This window comes from Eriocheir sinensis, chromosome 67 (genome assembly GCF_024679095.1).
Source record: "Eriocheir sinensis breed Jianghai 21 chromosome 67, ASM2467909v1, whole genome shotgun sequence".
NCBI classification, from domain to species: domain Eukaryota; kingdom Metazoa; phylum Arthropoda; class Malacostraca; order Decapoda; family Varunidae; genus Eriocheir; species Eriocheir sinensis.
In genome coordinates, this window is record NC_066575.1 from 2,218,046 (window position 1) to 2,238,628 (window position 20,583).

The 20,583-nt window shown below is 43.6% G+C and overlaps 2 protein-coding genes and 1 long non-coding RNA gene across 3 annotated transcripts in view; all 3 read left to right on the plus strand.

Annotated features, from left to right (window-relative positions):
* The window catches only part of LOC126987920 (homeobox protein MSX-1-like), a 54,886-nt gene extending 51,411 nt beyond the window's left edge, over positions 1–3,475 (plus strand). The window contains exon 7 of the mRNA XM_050845517.1: positions 3,462–3,475. The gene's annotated coding sequence lies outside the window, so the exon portion shown is untranslated. The remainder of the gene's footprint in view (positions 1–3,461) is intronic.
* Positions 3,476–3,478: 3 nt separating this feature from the next.
* LOC126987923 (uncharacterized) lies at positions 3,479–4,417 on the plus strand. Its single transcript, XR_007741279.1, has 2 exons — positions 3,479–3,613; positions 4,126–4,417. It is a non-coding gene; the product is annotated as an uncharacterized LOC126987923 (long non-coding RNA).
* A 2,812-nt stretch (positions 4,418–7,229) lies between these two features.
* On the plus strand, positions 7,230–17,929 carry LOC126987924 (transcription initiation factor IIB-like). The gene is made up of 7 exons (XM_050845521.1): positions 7,230–7,272; positions 11,130–11,240; positions 12,551–12,728; positions 13,716–13,829; positions 14,055–14,156; positions 15,170–15,424; positions 15,951–17,929. The coding sequence occupies exons 1-7, from the start codon at positions 7,262–7,264 to the stop codon at positions 16,110–16,112; spliced, it is 933 nt and encodes a 310-aa protein (XP_050701478.1). The 5' UTR covers positions 7,230–7,261; the 3' UTR covers positions 16,113–17,929.
* The last annotated feature ends 2,654 nt before the right edge of the window (positions 17,930–20,583 follow it).

Sequence of the window (20,583 nt, forward strand, 5' to 3'; positions counted from 1 at the left end):
GAACATGATTATCAGGATTTCGAAGGATCAGGTACCTTTAGAGGGCTGCCTCTAATTTTGGCAGCAAGAGAACGGGTGTGAGTGAACCAAGGTATTTCAGCATGAGTAGCAGAGGAGCTACGTGGAATGTGTGCCTCCATTACGAAGACCTACGTAATGGGATGGGTGCACACAAGAGGATCTCTGTCCTGGAAGCAGTAATTATTCCACGGAAAATAGGAAAACTACATCCTCAGGTCTCCCACCCAATTCACACTACGGGGCAGGTCACGCCCGAGTCAAGGGACGCTCTCGCTCCGGTCACGGTCCGGTCTTTTCTCACACACACACACACACACACACACACACAAACACACACACACACCCGGTCGAGGGACGCGCTCGCTCCGGTCGGTGGCCCATGTCACCCCCACTCCCTCAGCAGGATGAGTCATCGTTGATGGAGGATGTGAGAGTTTTCACAGAGTAGGCGATGATCACTAATGCATTCAATGAGGAAGAAAAGGAAAATTATGAACTCGAAAAAGTAAGAGAGTGTGGCTTCATTCGAGCTTGTAAGATAGGGAGAATGAAGGGGAATTCCATATACTAGCTGTTTTCTCATTTGATTGATTATGAAAGTATATGTTAGTTACACTAGAATGAACACAGGTACTTTTGAAAAAAAATACTATCCAACGCTGAAAGATGCAGCACTTTGCTGTGAGGACCGAAACAAGACCGGAGTGAGACCGTTAATTGGTGGCGTCCACACTGGCAGGTTTGCTCCGGTCACGCTCCGCTCCCGGTCCGGTCAAGATATCTTTTCAATGGAAAGCGACTGGACAGTGACCGGACCGTGACTTGTCAGTTCCTGCCAGTGTGGATGTTCCTATTGAAATACATGTAATAATATGTTACGTGAGCGTGACCCTAGTGTGAATCGGGCCTTGCTGGAAAATTCTGAAGACTCAAAGTTGTAGGCACGAGAGCAAGTAACAAGCAACTGACTGCTTTAAAATTACCACGTCCTTCAAATTACCGTGATCCTCGCCTCCATGTACCCGCTCTCTCCGGAATGGCCGTTAGATTTCCCTGTGGGAACAGATGGGTGTGAGGTAAGATTGGATCCTTGCCCTATCACTTTTAACATTTGTGTGGATTGAGTATTAGGCAGCGCTGTGTGCCAAACTGACTGTGGAGCATCTGTTGGCATTATCAAGACCCACTGACTTTGATTTTGGTGTCCTAGTCGCAGGAGATTTTTTTTAATGGTTTCGAGTCACTGCACTAAAAGACAGAGTCATTAGAACTTGGATCTCCTGGGCCAAGACTAAGGTACGGGTGTCTGGAGGATTACTTTACGAAAAGGTAAAGGCTGTTCATGCGTGTGTCGAGGACATTGAGATCTTGGGAAAGTTCACATACCTCGATAGCCTGATGCAGAACACCGGCGGTCGCGTCAAGAAGTTTTGCATTGGATCGGATTGGTCCACGATGTTATGGACTCGCTCAAAGTGAGTATTTGGCGTTGCCGATACCTGTGCAATACAAAAATTCAGATTTTAAGGCAATCAAGTTGCTTGAGCTCTTGTCTTATCCTATAGCTGCAACACATCGACACTGAATAATAATTTGGAGAGCTAATATCTTCGCTAAATCATGGAGGATCGCTGCTATAACTTTGTGTCAAGTCGGTGATTACTTCGTAATTTTAAATTGGGACCTATTACCTCCATAGCCCCTCCTGCGTATGTGCACGAGTTTTTTGTGTGCTTGAGTGTGCATGGAGCGTGCTGGAGGGTGGGCACGAGTGTGTGAATGTGTCCATTGGTGTGTGTGTGTGTGTGTGTGTGTGTGTGTGTGTGTGTGTGTGGCTGTATTGGTGTGGGCTTGGGTGTGAGCGTGTCTTTGCAGGGGATCGTGGGTAGATATAAGGATGATTACTCAGTAGAAATATACAAGGAGGTGAAACAAAAAAAGTGAGTGTGGGTCGTGAAAATATAAATGTGCAAGAGCGATTGTGTTTGTTATACATAATGAACGTGGAGTAAAAGAAAGGAGAAATTAAAAGTTTCAGTGTAGGCTCTTTATCCTCATTAATCTCAGCCAGGTTCATGCTACCTTTCGGACTGGTCGATAAATGGGTAGCTGGGGAAACCTGGGGAAGGTGAACTGTGCCAATGATGATGTCACGCTGGCCCTGTGTCCCGGTCTCCCTGCTGTTTCCAGACACAGGCTCAAGGGCCCATGTGACGGAGACGAATACGGAGGTCCCACACAGCTTTAAGATTTTCAGTGTGCCGCCAGCTTTACCTCACCAAGTCTTTACATAATCATTTAGCCGGCTGTCGTGTGACCACAGAAGAAAAAGTTAAAATGCGTCGATATAAATCGTCTCCACCTTCTCCTAAAAGAAAGTTCCCTCGTGAATATTCACATAGAGCGACATTTGCTAGAGCCACATCTGTCGTAATATTCGGTAGTCGCCCATTGGCTGCTATAAGAAAAACTACAAAGAGCAAAGGCTGACCAATCATCTGCCTCCATGCTGGTGACGCTCGGCGGAAGATCATCAAGCTGTAAAAAGTCGGAGAAAAAGTCATATTAAGAAAGGTGAATGTTGAGCATCGCTGCACGAGGCTGACTGTGAAATAATAACGCGAAAAAGAAAAACGAATCGCGGTTGAAGTACAAGTATACGATGTTCCGAGAAATCAAAGAAAAGGTATAATGAAAAGAAGCGAATGATTACCGTCTCTATGTGCGTGAAATCGAGATAATGCCACGAGGGAATATCTCAAAGTATTCTGTCTAAGAGATGAAAAGACAAAAGATAAAGATGAGTTACCAAAATAGTTTAGCTTTTTTTCACGGTGGAGACGGCAGCCTCTTGTCCCACGCTCCAAACGTTGTTAGTCCCTCCTTCTGTATCATGAACCTAAGAAAATACGGATCAGAACCCGACTGCTCTGCATTTTGGCCTTTGAAAATATTTGCCATGAGAGGCAGAAGCGTCTTGCAATGCCAACCTATGTTTCGTCTCTTATATGATGAAAATAAGATACATTTTGTTGATCTTGAAAGCATCACAATTTTGTATCCTAATGAATAGTAAATAAATGGGCAATAACGTGCAGGAACGCGCGGCCAAGTTCCCCGTGAACGTACTATATTATAGGCCTGCACGTGTTCACTGGTGTTCGCTGCCCACGTTACGCCGCCATACGCTGCCCAAGTTGACTCTGTGCGCATACGAAATGGCGTCTATCATAACGGCATCCGCTCTAAAACGTTGGCCACGTATCCTCACTGCCTATTTTTTTTTTTTTTCGTTAATACGTATTTATGTTTCCACGCGATTATAATACAGAATGTGGATTGATTGCAATTGTCATATGGAAGACAATAATAGAAACGTATATACCCACTGCTTTTATATTATTGAATCTCTCTCTCTCTCTCTCTCTCTCTCTCTCCAGGAGGTGGTGGGGCGGCCAGGAGGTCGCGTGGGGCAGCCTCATCTACCAGCTCCTGTCCGTCATCTTCATCACCTTCTTCGCCCCCGCCCTCAAGATGGTCCTCCTCACCCTCATCGCGGCCACGCTCAGGGTCATCTCCGTCTACTTCTTCGGTGGGTGAGAGAGAGAGAGAGAGAGAGAGAGAGAGAGAGAGAGAGAGAGAGAGAGAGAGAGAGAAAAGACAGAGAAAAACAGAGAAAGACGGACGGAGAAAGACAGAGAAAGACAGAGAGAGAGAGAGAGAGAGAGAGAGAGAGAGAGAGAGAGAGAGAGAGAGAGAGAGAGAGAGAGAGAGAGAGAGAGAGAGAGAGACGCTCAAAAATGTTTCACTTTTTTATCAACTTCACTATCACATGACTGCAGGTTCACTGAAAAAAAAATGAGGCTCAATATTTTTTTCTAGATTATGACAACTAAAAATATCGTGTGAAAAGATTATAGGTAAAGTAGTTAAAGCGGGGACAACTTTATTATAGTATATTTTTTAGAACCTTGTATAATATATTGTGGCGCTACTACTACTACTACTACTACTTCAAACGATAATAATAATAGTAGTAGTAGTAGTTGTAGTAATAGTAGTAGTAGTAGTAGTAATAGTAATCCTAATGCTCATGTGCTTCAGGCGAGGAGGACATGGCACTAGTGGTGGGCAACGAAGGTTACGTGTACTACGCCTACGTCCTGCTCGGCAACTACATCGGATTCGGCCCCATCCTGCACCTCTTCAACAGGCCCGTGCCGGAATGGGCCTACTAGTGCCACAGAATTCTCTCTCTCTCTCTGACTTTAGTTAACTTACGCTCTAAGTATAATTAACTGTGAATACAAATAACTGTGCATATGGAACTCACTATCCAGTTCACTGACACATCTAATAACTTGATAAATAAAATGTTTGACTTCGAAAAGAGTAATTCACACTTTTTTTGTTGATTATCTTTCATTGTTCACTTCAAAAGAGAGTATTGTTAAGCAGTTAAGTGTGTGTGTGTGTGTGTGCGTGTGTGTGTGTGTCGAGACCCCACTTTCTTCGATTGTTTCATGTTGTGCAAAGTCATAACACGAAATTAAACATTCATTGAGAAGCCAAGACATTCCAGCGAGCACCAGTTATTTCCTCATTCACGTTGTCTTGGTGATCTTACAGGAATCGCTGCTTCCGTTCACCATTCCAACGCGTACCGGTCACGTCACATTCACGCATTGTTTTCCTCCTCAACGTTTTTCATGTATCGCACTACACGAATCGCTAGATAAACTCTGTACGGCCAGAAAAAAAAATATATAGTCTACCCATTTTACCCACCTAACCAACACAATAATAAGTTTAAAGATTTTGCTTAAATTCTATGTAATCGACCCATATTGGTGCTCGATCTTTTTTTTCTTCTTTTTTGGAGACTAGTATCTCTCTCTCTCTCTCTCTCTCTCTCTCTCTCTCTCTCGATAGATAGATAGATAGATAGATAGACGGATGGATGGATAGATGGAGAGATGGATGGATAGATAGATATAGATAGATAGATATATAAACAGACATATATGCGTAAAGGCAATGTCATATGTCTGCTCTCCTCTTCCACATAATACTTCTAAACATTCTGCATTATATAAAAAAAAACAATCTTGGTACAAACTTGACCCTCACCGCCATCAATACAAAAGACGTCAAGATATCTGAACGTCGTCTATGTACTCGTATTTTTATTCAGTCATATTACGCGACATATATAGTTACGTACACTCCGTTACTTTGGTACAATAAGTTCTTGCCTTGCCAAGTGCATTAAGAGGTTCACAGTACACAGTGATTGCCAATTTTTGTATGTTGATAATGCCAAGTTTTGAACATAGTATAATCCAAGAAAAGATGGCGCCACTATAAACACTTGCCTGCGCCATGACGGGCTGGGGCCGAACACCATCTAGGCCCCTCAATCAAGCCTACCGGCGCTATAGGCGTAGACGTAAAAAAAAAAAAATATACCGTTTTATTTTAACTTGTGTGTTTTGAAATATTATCGTTTTCACTCGTTATCTATTTTATTTTTTCTACTTATCTTTATTTGTTATTCAGTCCCAAATTTCCTGAGTGTTATCTCCCTTATCAGATACCTGTCCGACCACAATTGCCAACTATGTATTTTGTCGCTCATCACCTTATCAGATGCGTGATATTACAATTTTCGAGGTTTTCAGAGATACATTACCATAAAAAATCATCACCACACCTGTCTCCCTCTTATGGCCACTGGTAAACTTTCTACTCGCATCCTTTTATTTGTCCAACATTTTAGTGAGAGTTGAGCAGACCTTTCACTTTTTTTCCCCACGTACCTCTAACACAGCCACAGTTAATCAGTTTCCTCTTCTTTCGTTCCTTTCTTTAACACTGTGGATAGAACTTTTTTTTTTAATACCCAGTACCCCCTTTTTTGTATCATTCTCCGACTTTCTCTTTGTGGATTAGTTTTTCACAATATTTTTTTTCCTCAACCTTTTTTACCCTTTTCCTCGCGGCTGTATTGCGCCGACTTATAGAGCTCTGTGTGTGTGTGTGTGTGTGTGTGTGTGTGTGTGTGTGTGTGTGTGCTGACAGGTTTGATCCAGGCCAACGCAACCAGTAGAGATATTATCGTTCTCTTTGTGTGTGTTGTATTGTTCAAAGCGGCGGCCGACCATGATGTTGCAGATTTCAGTATGCTCGTAACTTTTTTTTTACTGTGTGTGTGTGTGTGTGTGTGTGTGTGTGTGTGTGTGTGTGTGTGAAGAACACAAAGGAAAGGTGAGAGCAGTTTTTTTTTTTTATCCCGTTGCAGGCATAAAACTGGTTGAGAAATAGGTCTAGGAGAGCGTGTGTGTGTGTGTGTGTGTGTGTGTGTGTGTGTGTGTGTAGCCCATGCCATATGATATTATGCTTTGCCTTTCACTGGGTACTGTCGATGACCTGGACCCATTTCAAACACTTTTGGAGCTTAAACACACACACACACACACACACACACACACTCACACACACTCCGATAGCCCAGTCGCTGCCAAGTTTTACGATGTGGCAGACGGGTTCGAGCTCATCTCAGGCCGGGGTTTTTCCGCTGAGTAGGAGTGCTTACGGTCCCCTCTTGAGCAAGGGGGATGGGGGGTGTGGTGTGTGAGGTTCTTTGCTCTAATCGGAAGGGTTCTTGCTGGCGATTGCAAGTCCAACGCGTGATCAGGCCATGGTGGTGTTGAAATACTCATTTAGTAAGCTTTCATAGAGGTTGTTAGTATTTCCATGGGTAGTTTTATGAGCCTAGTGATAGCTTGCCAAGGCCTCTGCACCATGGATGTGGAAACACTTATGAGAACCCGACAGATCTTTGTGGCCTTTGGAAGGGTGTTGAGAATGTCGAATGCGCCTGATCATACGGGCCAAGCTGATTTTCCGTCATACACTACCAATACATACATTACCTATACCATACATTACCATTAATTAAATGTGCACACTATATAGGAAATGTTGAGGTAGTGGTTCGTGTGGTTTCCCGCTTACTCATATTTTTTTTGCATCATCTTAAACTCACACACACACGGGCGCACTCAATAGGTATAATTATATATCTATCCATCCATCTATCTATGTCATTGTAAAATGTTCTTCCCCCTAAAACAAACGGAAAAGGTAAGCCAACCACAAGCAACACTCAACACAAAGAAACAAAAAAAGAAAACGAAAGGAAGGAAACAAAAGACAGTCAGTTACCTCGTAAACAAACATGGCCGGCAGGTGGGTGGCTTACCTCTCCTCTTATTTACGTCCCTCACACCTGTCCCTTGACCCCCAGGTGCTAATTAAGGTACCAGCAGGAAGCATAAGGACCTGTACCCCTATCCAGGTGCAAAAGATACTTGCTCCGGGCCGTGGTTTACCTGTAATTAGCGTCAGATCGCCTGGTCGGGATGGCTGTGTGCCCTCAATTTGGCATTTTCTGGGGAATCGTCGCAGATTTTGCACCATTTTGACTTTTTATTTGGTTCCTTGGTGTTTGTGAGGGTGGGACGTGGCTGTGTTGCTTGAGGAAGTGACGGGGAAGCCACACACACGAGTCTCAGGGCCAGCGGCGTGCACCTTTATTCTCCTCGTAAATGTGTGTGTGTGGCGGGCAGGGCACGGCGGGGCCTGGGTGCTGGGCGGCGGGGTGAGGTGCGTCGGGTGTGGAGCAGTGGAGATGCAAGGAGGGGCAGATCTGGCTCTTAATCGTTCGGTTCTGGAGAGGGATGGAAGGAGGACGTTTTTCCCTCCCAAGGCCGCGGCCCGCCGTGGGGGGGGGCTGCCCTGGGTGCTGTGCTAAAGACCGTGCGGGGAAAGTTTGGTGTTCGTTTCCAGTAATAAATTTTGAAAAGAGGGTAGCCACCTCTTGGAACGTTAATACAATATGGATTCATTTTTGATCCCTGAATGCAAGAGTGCAGGGGTTTAGGGGGGCGAACCCCTTCTGCTAGGCAGGTTGTGGGGTGAAGCCCTCCTAGTAAAGGGGTCTAGGGGGGTGAAGTTCCCTCGTTAAGTAGGTTGTTAGGTTAGGTTAGTTTAGATTTATTCGGCATGCGGTGTGGGCCGGCAGAAACATGTAGCGTGGGACGGGATGGGCTGTGGCGGGGGTGGTCCACTACACTGGCCGGTGGTAACGAGTGGGAGAAGGGTGGCGGCGTGTGCACCTCAGGCATTGAAAAGTCAATCATTTAGTGATTTCCAGAATTTTTTTTTATTTCCATAGTAGTTAAAGGTATCATATTTTGTCCAGAAATTGTGGATTAAGTTTTTTTAAGTAAAATGGTGTTTACCAAAAGTTGACCGATAATAATTCTTTTCTTTACCATACTGTGTCTAAAGTATATGCCTCAGGTCAGCCAACCCCTTCAGAGCAAAGCCCCCGCAGCTGGCCTGGGTGCTGTGAGGCCCCAGCAAGTAGCGACCTTGGGGTGGAAAACACATTTCCTACATCCTGCTCTATATAATATCCTCTCACTATGAATCAGTTCAGTTGAGGAATAGATCTGGCTTTCCCTACCCCATTAGTACTTCACATCCAATTCACTTACCGCACACTGATCCAGTTCAACAGAGAAGTAGACCTGATTCTCCTTACACTTCTACTACTTTACATCTGGCACAATAACTGCTCACTGTGATCTAGCTCAACAGAGAAATGTTCCTGACTTTCCCAACACCTTTACTACTTTCATCTGAGTCACTTATGCACACACTATTCAACCCTCACTATGATTCAGTTCAATAGTGAAATATACCTGACTTTCCTTACACTTCTACTATGTTACACCACTCACTTAGGCTAATATGGAAATAAAGATTGTCATTTCTCACGAGGTCGATACTGACGTTGTGTTGCATTATATTTCTCGGAATGCAGTACTGTAACTACTAACTTGTGTAAATTGAAGAATTTCAATATATTGATGAAAAATTTCATTAGAGCAGCTTTGCACATGGTACAGGTAACTCTCGATTTACGCGAGTATTGTGTCCTTGAAGAGGTCGCATAAATCAAAAACAATGTAAATCAAACAAGAGGTAAATTTCTATTGAAAAATAAATATTCACTTCATTCAGTGGAGAGAGAGAGAGAGAGAATATCCATATCACTGAGATATCCACTCAGGCACTCAGTCTCAGCCTCACTCGTGTGAGGAAGAAATCAGGGACACCATGAGCGACTGGCTAGTATTGGTACCGTACCGTATAGCTGGTACCGGTACCTGCCCACCCCTATAATGTTGAGTAGCGTGGCAGTGTGGGTACTGTACTGTTGTTCAAGTGGCGCGCGGGAAGAACCGAGCTCAGCTGTGTGGCCGCAGAGCCATGCGAGTCCAGTTGCTTGAGACATCTGGTGGCCTCTCCATAAAATATCGCGTCTAAGTGAAAAAACGTGTAAATTAAACATTTATTTGGATTTTGGACCCTGTGTTATTTAAAAAACGCATAAACCAAACTCGGGTAAATCGAGAGTTACCTGTAGTTTGGTAGCAGTAGGGTCAGGTTAGGTTAAATATTGTTAGGTTAGTTTTAGTTTTGTTAAGTGTGTCCCAGGATGGGATGGAGAAAGTAATAAAATATGAGAGGTTTGGTATGGATGTGACAGTGAAAGGAGTGGATTGTGGAGTGGTGGAGTAGGTGAAGCATGGTGTGCCGAGATGGTTTCGACACGTGATGAGAATGGGGGAGAATGAATTCGTGAAGAGGGTGTATGAAGGAAGGATTGAGGGAGGGGGTGTCAGGGGAAAACCACCTGTGAGTATTAGAGCGAGAGAGTTGGAAGTAACAGGATTGAGTGTGCTAAGAGGAAGTGCCAGAACAGGGAGAGATGGAGACACTTCTGCCACGGCCATCCCCTGGAGGGAAGCTCCCACAAGGGAGTAGGGCGTCTGAGATATAAATAGATAAATAGTTTACAATAGATATGTGTGACATGCTCCACGTTGCACCATTATTACTGGTGCTGTCAACGCTACACTAATTTACATATTCCCCATAGAGTACCTGACATCCCCTACATTTCTACTACCTTACATCCAGCTCATTTACTGCCTATGGCTACAATATACTTAAATTTATGAGTAGAACTGAACACAGGGAGGAGTTGATGTGTGTGGCTGCCATTCTGTGCCTCCCATAATTTTCCATTATTTCCTCCACTCATAAAAATCAAGATACAGCTTGGTTAAGATTGGCTGACTAGTCTGTGACCCTCCAATAATAATATTAATATTTTCCAGTGTCTTTTTTTATATACTTAAATCTGAGTTTCCTTTTAGTACAGCCCCTGAAGTCTTTGAAAGTAGGTAATTTTCCACAATTTTTCGAGAAGAAATTATATGATACCAGAGTTCCTTAAACATGTTTTTATTTTTATTTTTTAGAGTAAGGGAGGACTCAAGGTAAGTATCTAGCACTACACGCGGTTCAAGATCGCATAACAAGGCCATCACCAAAGCGTACCTAGCCACTAGACTTTCCATGTCTAACAGGAGCCCACATAAACCTAATGGATAGTAACCTATTACTGCCATCAGTAGTAGTAACCTATCACTGCTGAAATAAAGAGTAATCTACTGACTTGAAGCAAGGGGCTAAGAAGATGTCAGCTGCAGGCAGGAAATTAGTGGGAGTGGCAAGCGACCGGAGAGAATAGGATGTTTATCCGATGTATATTTCCTACATTTATTTCAGAATGAGTTCACTCAAAGTGTTCTAATGTGTACTGATTAAACTTCTACTTTTAAACTTTTGGGCAAATTATCTCCCATTGAAAGCTTAGAGGAACCTACAACAAAGCTTAACCCATCATTATCCAGTAAATATCTATAACTTCACCCATCTCAGAATGACATATGAAACTATTTCTGGTAAGTTTTGATGTGGTTTTGACTAATCTGCTAATTATTCCCTGTCGAAATTGCTAGTTTCCTAAATTGCATTGTTACAAATTAATAGGTCATTTAATTGTCATCAAATATTCATTCAGTTTAGAAGATCAATACATGTTTTGCATTCACCCCATGACTGGTTTAGTTTGTGTTATAGAAACCACCCCTGCAGGAATGAGCTCATACTCTGTGGTGTTTCAGAAGCCGTTTTGCAGAGGTCTGCTGTCCCCAGCACCCTGAGTCTCATCTCATCGAGGACTACCGTGCTGGAGACCAAATCTGCTCAGAGTGTGGCCTTGTGGTGGGAGACAGGTGAGTGAGGGCTGCTGGGGGCACAGGTGAATGAGGGCCAGGGGGGAGCAGGTGAGGGTACAGGTCGTCTTCCTTTTCTTTGCCCCTGCTTCTTGGGGGGAAGTGTGAGTGATCTCTGTGTAAACTTGAGCCTTCAGCAAAATTTTTTTTATAAACCACCACCAGTTATTACTTTGTGCAAACCTTTTTGTCATGGAAGACAAGTAAGACTGTTCATCCCCCTCCTCCTGCTCCTCCAGTTTGATTGCCCACATTTCCTAAAAGGGCAATTGTGGTTCTTGTGTCTGATTCAGGTTATAACCAAGAATTATAGAGTAAGGATTGCAAGGGAGAGAAGTTTTGATGCTGACGCAGTGATACCCCCTGTTGGAATTAAATCAATGGGGAATGTACCGAGAGACGGTGCATTTGTAGGAGTAACAAAATATATCATTGACAGCTTTTTTCATTTACCATATTGCCAAACTCTAGATATTGATTAATATGTCAAGGTCACTGGCTGTGGATACTCGGGCGCAGAATCAGACAAGGAAGATCCAAAAAACTCTCCTCCTGCTATTGTAACGGCCATGGAAACACTGAGAATGGCACGGAAGAGTTGTGTGGCAGCCTAGGAGTCACACCGACATAAAAATGACTACGCAAACTTCAAAATTATGGCGGAAAAGGCAGACCGCAGAAATCCATCACTGGCCCTTTAGGATTAATAAATTTACCCATTAAATGTGCCACATGTTAAGGAAGTGCACTTTCTGTGTTGTGCTGGTGTGGCGTGTAAAATGTTCATTTGAGCCACAATATTGAGAACCTTTTTTCTTTTTACTATTGGATTTCTTCCAATGTGAAAAATACGCGACATTTTTTTCATAATGGAGTTTTTATAAAATCACCTTATTGATAAATTCCTTGTGAATCTAGTGATATATAATAGGTGCCTTCATATGAATTTCTAAGGAAAGAAATTTGCTTACTAAGCAAGGTTTTGTAAGGTGTGCAGAGGCCCCAAATGTTTCCCTGTGGACAAGGTATTGGAAAAAGCTAGTTAAAGATTTTGGAGTGCAACAAGGTTAAGGACAAAAAAGTGGTGGGGGTTAAGCATCCTCAAGATAGGAAAAAAAATGTTGGGGGTAGGTTTAGAACTAGAAGAGGTATAGCAATGAATACTTATGACTAAATATTTCTGAATGATTTATGAATCCTGAGCCTGAACAGAATGGAGCAGCCACTGATAGAACAAGACTTGCACAACAAGCATGTTTGGAGCCTTTTGAAAAGAGTAATAAAACTGGAATGCTTTTGTTTCTTTGCAGGGTGATAGATGTTGGGTCCGAGTGGAGGACCTTCAGCAATGAGAAGGCGAACAATGACCCGTCCCGTGTTGGTGGGCCGGAGAACCCACTACTCAACGGCTCCGACCTCTCCACCATCATCGGGCCGGGCTCAGGCGGGGACAGCTTTGGAAATTCCAAATACCAAAATCGTAGATCAGTGAGTTCCCACTTTACAGTGTTAACCCCTTGCATCCGATGACGCAGTATACGCGTCATTTCGTCTCTCGTAGCATATCCGAGTGACGCGTATACTGCGTCATGGTCATTTCAGCCAGTGTGTGTTTTATTTCTTCTCGGGTATAGTACTCGGATATGGGAAGGGCGCGCGATTTGACAGCTCGTAGTGAAGAGGTTAAGAAAAGGCTACATAATTTATCTCTTAATGCTGTACCATGAGCATAGGTCTCAAGTTAATGCAGATGCACTGGTTAGCTTACCTATCTAGGTGCACTGGTTAGCGTTCCTAGCTATGAATCAGGGGCCCGGGTTTGAATCTTGGCTGGGCAGTCGGCATGCACCTCACCCAGTTGTTAATCCTCCATTTCGGACTGGTTGACATATGGGTACCAGGGAAAACTTGGTGAAGGTAAACTAGTATCCAGGATGTCACTCTTGCTCTGGATAGCATTTTACTACCCTTTGCTCCAGTTACAAAATGCCAAAAGTTTGCTTTAAATCTTTTTCCCTTTTGCAGTTTTAGACCAAAGATGTTCTCGGTCATCTTTTTCCTTTTTTTTTTCTTTTTACAACAAAAGAGACTGCTCAAGGGCAACAAAAAGAGTAAGAAAAAAAGCCCGCTACTCGCCGCTCCCATAATAGATAACAGTAAAGAATAGCCAAAAGAGAGGTCAGTTTTGGATGGAGAGGTGTCTTGATACACTCTTCTTGAAAGAGGTCTAGTTAATCAGTGTAAGGGATGAAAGAATGGAGATGCTGGTTAACTCTTGCATAAGGGGTTTCGACAGTAGCTATAGGGATGAGCACGAGTAGAAAGTCGTGTGCAGTGGGTGGGAGGGGGGAGGCATGCAGTTAGCAAGTTCAGAAGAGCAGTCAGTATGAAAATATTTATAGAATATAGAGAGAAAGGTATTGCTGGAAAATACATATGTACATGATTTTCCATTGCTCTTTCCATTTCTCATAGATGAGCAGTTCAGACCGTGCCCTGATCAATGCCTTCCGGGAAATCAGCAACATGGCCGACAAGATCAACCTTCCCAAGACCATCATAGACCGTGCCAACGTGCTGTTCAAACAGGTGAGGGAAGGAAGAGTGTGGGGAGCCCTGGAGAAGGAATGCTTGGGTAGGATCTCACACCTTCCACATGCTGCCACCCATAATTCTGACCATGAGAAAAAATGTCAATCAATGATTTTGACTATGAAAAATTAAAGGAGAGGCATCTGAATATTTTCTTCTCAAACTGTTTACATACTGTCTTTCCATTACTTGCACTTCCTACAATGACATTTTTACCCACAGGTTCATGATGGTAAGAACCTGAAGGGCCGCAGCAATGACGCGATTGCCTCTGCCTCCCTCTACATTGCCTGCCGACAAGAGGGTGTCCCCAGAACATTCAAGGTAATGCCATCAGATATCTGCAGTGGTGGTCTGAAGGGGCTTCCTACCTTAGTCATATAGTAGTGTGCCTTACCTGTGTATTGTTATTTAGGCTGCATTCTCAAGCTTTTGGTGTTGACCCTTGGAGAAATTGCATTAATTCTTCTCCATTCTTAGCTCCCAACTCTTATCCATGTTTTCTGTTCCCTCATCCCACTTTTATGTCTCCTACAGCTTTTTCATCAATGCCCATGTGTGTGCTAGTTTATCATCATCGTCATTATCGTTACACCATTTTTGTAGACAAGATGGCCTGTTAACCCCTTCAACACGAGGACGCGTATACTGCGTCCTTGCGTGCCCCGTACCATATCCGAGGACGTGCATACTGCGTCCTGGCTCGCTTTAGCCTATATATGAGTTATTTTATCTCTATATTTATGCTTACATCTCAACATTATCAATTAATTTAAGTTTCTTTATGTGCACCATTTAATTCTGCATGTTTTCATATATAATACATGATGATTATGTTGAGTTTATGGCTGAAAACTTGTTATATTCAGTAGCGACGTTTGAAATTTGGCGCGCGTGGTGATCTCGGATACGGCGTGGGGCGCTGTTTTGGCCCGGCCGTAGTGAAGGGGTTAAACTCTTTTCATTTACTGGTTCTCATGGTACTCTCTGGCTAGTAATAGTTATAGTGCTGACATGTTACTTAAGTGTTTAGTCAGCTTGTACTTGTGCACGCACCTGGGAGATGTAAGACTAAGGCCTGGTTGGTGGTGCCCTTCTCTGTGCATACTTGGGTTCCTCTGATATGAGAGGGGGTGAATGGCACACTGCTGTGATGAGTATTCAAACTCAGATCAACTCCTTGGTATGGTCACTATTAAACACTTTCTTTTCAAGTTCTCAGACCCATTCCCCAGCAAATAATATTATCGTGAATTGGTAGTACATTCAACTGACACATTCCCCTGCTCTCTGTTTGTCACTTTCATACACTCATGACACTCTTCTGAATGCTGCAGGAGATCTGTGCTGTGAGCAAGATCAGCAAGAAGGAGATTGGCCGCTGCTTCAAGCTAATCCTCAAGGCACTGGAGACGCAGGTGGACCTTATCACCACCGGTGACTTCATGTCCCGCTTCTGCTCAAACCTCGGCCTGCCCACCTTTGCCCAGAAGGCTGCCACCCACATCGCACGCAAGGCTGTTGATCTGGACATCGTGCCGGGCAGGTCGCCCATCTCTGTGGCTGCTGCTGCTATCTACATGGCTTCACAGGTGGGTCACGTTGTCACTAGGTTGGTGCAGGTGTAGGAAGAATGTTTATCAATATCAGTAATGAGATTTCTGTTAAATTATTTAATTTCATATTGGCATCAGGTATTCTCCCATATTCATTTCCTTTTCTTATCTTTACACTGTTATTTCAGACACTATCTTAGCAGTAGCATCAGGCCATGAATTAGTAACATTTATCAAGAAAGGTTGCCAAAATACTTACTCCCCCTATTTTGCCCTGTCATATTCTTTTTCTTTATATTACCTTGAAGTTCTCATATACATTTTATCTGTTCACCTTTGCTTTTATAGTAACTTTGGTGTTACTGGATGGAAAGGTTAATGCTAAAGGCACTTCTACAATCATACACTTAAAACCTAAGGCTGTGCTGTCAGATGCTTCCTATTTTTGGATTGAGAAATTGATGAAACAGCAAATGTTATTTTACACAGGAAGGTAAACTATTCAGGAGTATCCATATTTGTCTGCATTCCTGTGGTGTAACTAATGATTGTGTTGTGCCAGGCATCTGATGACAAGAGGACCCAGAAGGACATTGGAGACATAGCGGGTGTGGCCGACGTGACCATCAGGCAGTCCTACAAGCTCATGTACCCTCATGCCAAAGAACTGTTCCCGGAGGACTTCAAGTTCTCCACTCCTATCGAGCTGCTTCCACCCTTATAGGAGCCCTCACATTGCATACAGGAGATGGTTACCCACTGTAGCCTACACCTCTGCCAGAGAGGAACTAAGTGCACCTTAGACACTCTAAAGGAAGCCTTGATTTTTCATGTTCATATGACCAATATTTTTAAAGCAGTAATATTGTGTGTGTGCAGTTTTATTGGTTTTAAGTGGTGCATTTTTGTTTAGATTTTGTATTCTTTAGCTACTTGTGGCAGTGAGAGTATCTTGTGTACTTGTTTTAAAGACAATAATTAGACCACATACATCTTTTGAGCGTGACACCTTGCACGGAGGCCTCCCTTGAGGCGCTCTTCAGCGGGGCTGCTTCACCGTGACACAAAGTGCTTTGATGTTTGTGGTCCAGAAGGTAGTTGAAGGAGGTGTGCCTGTAACTATATTTTTTTATACATTTCGTTCTAAGTATATATCCATGTTCCTCCATCTCTTCCATCCACTTGTGGTGGTTATTTGTACGTGAAATATAGGTAAGGTGACATTAACTGCTAAGATTGTTTTGTAAACTATTTGTAAAGGTGATGCTGCAGATGCATGAGGATATACATTATTTATGAAACTCATAGATGCTTTGCTCTGCTATGAATATTTGTAGCACTCATGATAGGAATCCTATGAATATTTGTAGCACTCATGGTAGGAATCCTATGAATATTTGTAGCACTCATGATAGGAATCCTATGAATATTTGTAGCACTCATGGTAGGAATCCTATGAATATTTGTAGCATTCACCGTAGGAAAACTCATTTTATCAGTTTGATTCTTATTTATACGGATGAGATATGTATTGCTGATATTTTATTTTAGATTGTACTGATTCATGCTAAATGTCTTTCCAATGAGGGAGTGATAGATTGTTTGTATTGAAGGCAACATGAATAGTATCACAATTATATTAGTTCAGTCATTAGTTAATATTGCTATGAATTGGCTTTTGACTGCTTGTTTGATAATGCAAAGAAACAGCTCACCTTGATGGAGCTAACAAGTCCTTTATTTGCATTCTGGTTGATAGCAGGTTCCTCATGGTATACCTTTATGCTTTTCTATCCATTTCTCAAATACCCGGCGCCACATGACCGCTGAAGTTGTGGCGTCATGAAGACACACCCCAATCAGTCAATGAATCGATCTCAGATACCCACTCCTTAGGGTGATCCTCTTTCAAAGTAATTGCATTGACAACAAAAACTCTGTCTAGGCACAGTCATTGTACCCTGCATATGATTCATCTCGCTATTACATACTCTGACTTGTGAACACATTCCCTCTTCTTCACTCTGCTATTTTCCATGTTTTTCTTTCATATTCTTGTTCTGACCTTTGATTTCACTTTGCACAAGTTTTTCATCAGGTTGTCATCCTTTTCTTCAACTTGACACTCCTTTACTTAATTTCAAGCTTCTGAACATGAGGTTTATAGTACATTGCATAGACTAGAGTTCCTATCACCTTAAGTTTCTGGAATGGAGTAGATATGTTGTTGAAAGGTTAAATTAAGAGATTAAGTGAAAAATTGTAGTTTGCACATTCGTTAGTTTGCTCCAGCGCCGAGGTTCAGTTCATTAGCGAAGAGTAGCCTGCAAGGTAGTGTGTGTGTGTGTATGCGTTTGTGACCTCCAGCGTTTCAGGAGTGACCTTCAAACTAAATAATAAGGCTTGGTAGTGCTACTGAGGACACAATCAATTCACATAATGGTACATTCATCAGTTGCATTAATGGATTCCTCTTTTAGATGCTTATTTGTATTCCTTGTCGATGAAGCATATAAAGGAATAAAAAAAGCTGAAATCGGACATTGCCTTCTCTGTTCCTTGTAAGAAACTGGACTTTCCAAGGAAGTATGTTTTGACATGCAGTGTTGCCCTGTAAGATAAGCACTGTGTGCCCTGGCAATGTGCTCACTTCCTTCTTGAAACATCTGGTAAGTGAGACCTTGGAGGCAAGAGGGGTAAAAGGTGTAGCTGTGTGACAATGTGCAATGTTAAAGTTTTGGAGTCATTTAAAACTTTTTTTTATAGTTTTTTGGAGAATGAATTGTTTTAAAAAATTTGTCCATTGCTGCTCTTCCCAAAAACTATTGCATAATCAGAAGTGGAATTTTTTAAAAAAGTTCCAGTTGAAGATTTAACTTTAGGGGTGCCTCGTTAGGAAACATTTTTGTAACAGTGTTTCATTAGGAAACAATTGTGGTCAGTGGCTGGTCTGAGCATCCGTAAACAGTGGATGGAGTTTAAAGAATGGTGGTGTAGTGAGAGTTCATGCATTGGTTTGTTTGTTGCTGTTATTTACTTGCCAGACCAATTGTGAAAGTAGGAGTCTGCTACATATATAGGTAATATTTTTGGTGGGTGGACCGATCCAGATAACCTTTTTTTTAAGAAATTACATACATGTTTGTGCTGCATGATATTTGCCACGTATGTTCTCTTCAAAAAGACGCATTCATGCCTGGGCTGTTTAATCAGTGTCTATTGAAGCACCATTCTTTTGTAGAATTTCTAGGTCCATTCCTTAACCCGGTAGCCACGATGGGCCAAATTTGTGGCTTTACTTACATTACCAACCCTTCCCCTATCCACCAGTCCCATTACCAATCCTTCCCCTATCCACCAGTCCCATTACCAACCCTTCCCCTATCCACCAGTCCCATTACCAATCCTTCCGCTATCCACCAGTCCCATTACCAACCCTTAACCTATCCACCAGTCCCATTACCAACCCTTCCTCTATCCACCAGTCCCATTACCAATCCTTCCCCGATCCACCAGTCCCATTACCAATCCTTCCCCTATCCACCAGTCCCATTACCAATCCTTCCCCTATCCATCAGTCCCATTACCAACCCTTCCCCTATCCACCAGTCCCATTACCAATCCTTCCGCTATCCACCAGTCCCATTACCAACCCTTCCCCTATCCACCAGTCCCATTACCAACCCTTCCCCTATCCACCAGTCCCATTACCAATCCTTCCGCTATCCACCAGTCCCATTACCAACCCTTCCCCAATCCACCAGTCCCATTACCAACCCTCCCCTATCCACCAGTCCCATTACCAATCCTTTCCCTATCCACCAGTCCCATTACCAACCCTCCCCTATCCACCAGTCCCATTACCAACCCTTCCCTTATCCACCAGTCCCATTACCAATCCTTCCCCTATCCACCTGTCCCATTACCAATCCTTCCCCTATCCACCAGTCCCATTACCAATCCTTCCCCTATCCACCAGTCCCATTACCAACCCTTCCCCTATCCAGCAGTCCCATTACCAACCCTTCCCCTATCCAACTGTCCCATTATCAACCCTTCCTTTATTCACCAGTCCCATTACCAATCCTTTCCCTATCCACCAGTCCCATTACCAACCCTTCCCCTATCCACCAGTCCCATTACCAACCCTTTCCCTATCCACCAGTCCCATTACCAATCCTTCCCCTATCCACCAGTCCCATTACCAACCCTTCCCCTATCCACCAGTCCCATTACCAACCCTTCCCCTATCCACCAGTCCCATTACTAACCCTTCCCTTATCCACCAGTCCCATTACCAACCCTTCCATTTCAACCAGTCCCATTACCAATCCTTCCCCAATCCACCAGTCCCATTACCAATCCTTCCCCTATCCACCTGTCCCATTGCCAATCCTTCCCCTACTCACCTGTCCCATTACCAATCCTTCCCCTATCCACCAGTCCCATTACCAACCCTTCCCCTATCCACCAGTCCCATTACCAACCTTTCCCCTATCCACCAGTCCCATTACCAATCCTTCCGCTATCCACCAGTCCCATTACCAACCCTTCCCCTATCCACCAGTCCCATTACCAATCCTTCCCCTATCCACCAGTCCCATTACCAACCCTTCCCCTATCCACCAGTCCCATTACCAATCCTTCCGCTATCCACCAGTCCCATTACCAATCCTTCCCCTATCCACCAGTCCCGTTACCAATCCTTCCCCTATCCACCAGTCCCATTACCAACCCTTCCCCTATCCACCAGTCACATTACCAACCCTTCCCCTATCCACCAGTCCCATTACAAATCCTTCCCCTATCCACCAGTCCCATTACCAACCCTTCCCCTATCCACCAGTCCCATTACCAACACTTCCCCTATCCACCAGTCCCATTACCAATCCTTCCCCTATACACCAGTCCCATTACCAATCCTTCCCCTATCCACCAGTCCCATTACCAACCCTTCCCCTATCCACCAGTCCCATTACCAACCCTTCCCCTATCCACCAGTCCCATTACCAACCCTTCCCCTATCCACCAGTCCCGTTACCAATCCTTCCCCTATCCACCAGTCCCATTATAAACCCTTCCCCTATCCACCAGTCCCATTACCAACCCTTCCCCTATCCACCAGTCCCATTACCAACCCTTCCCCTATCCACCAGTCCCATTACCAATCCTTCCCCTATCCACCAGTCCCATTA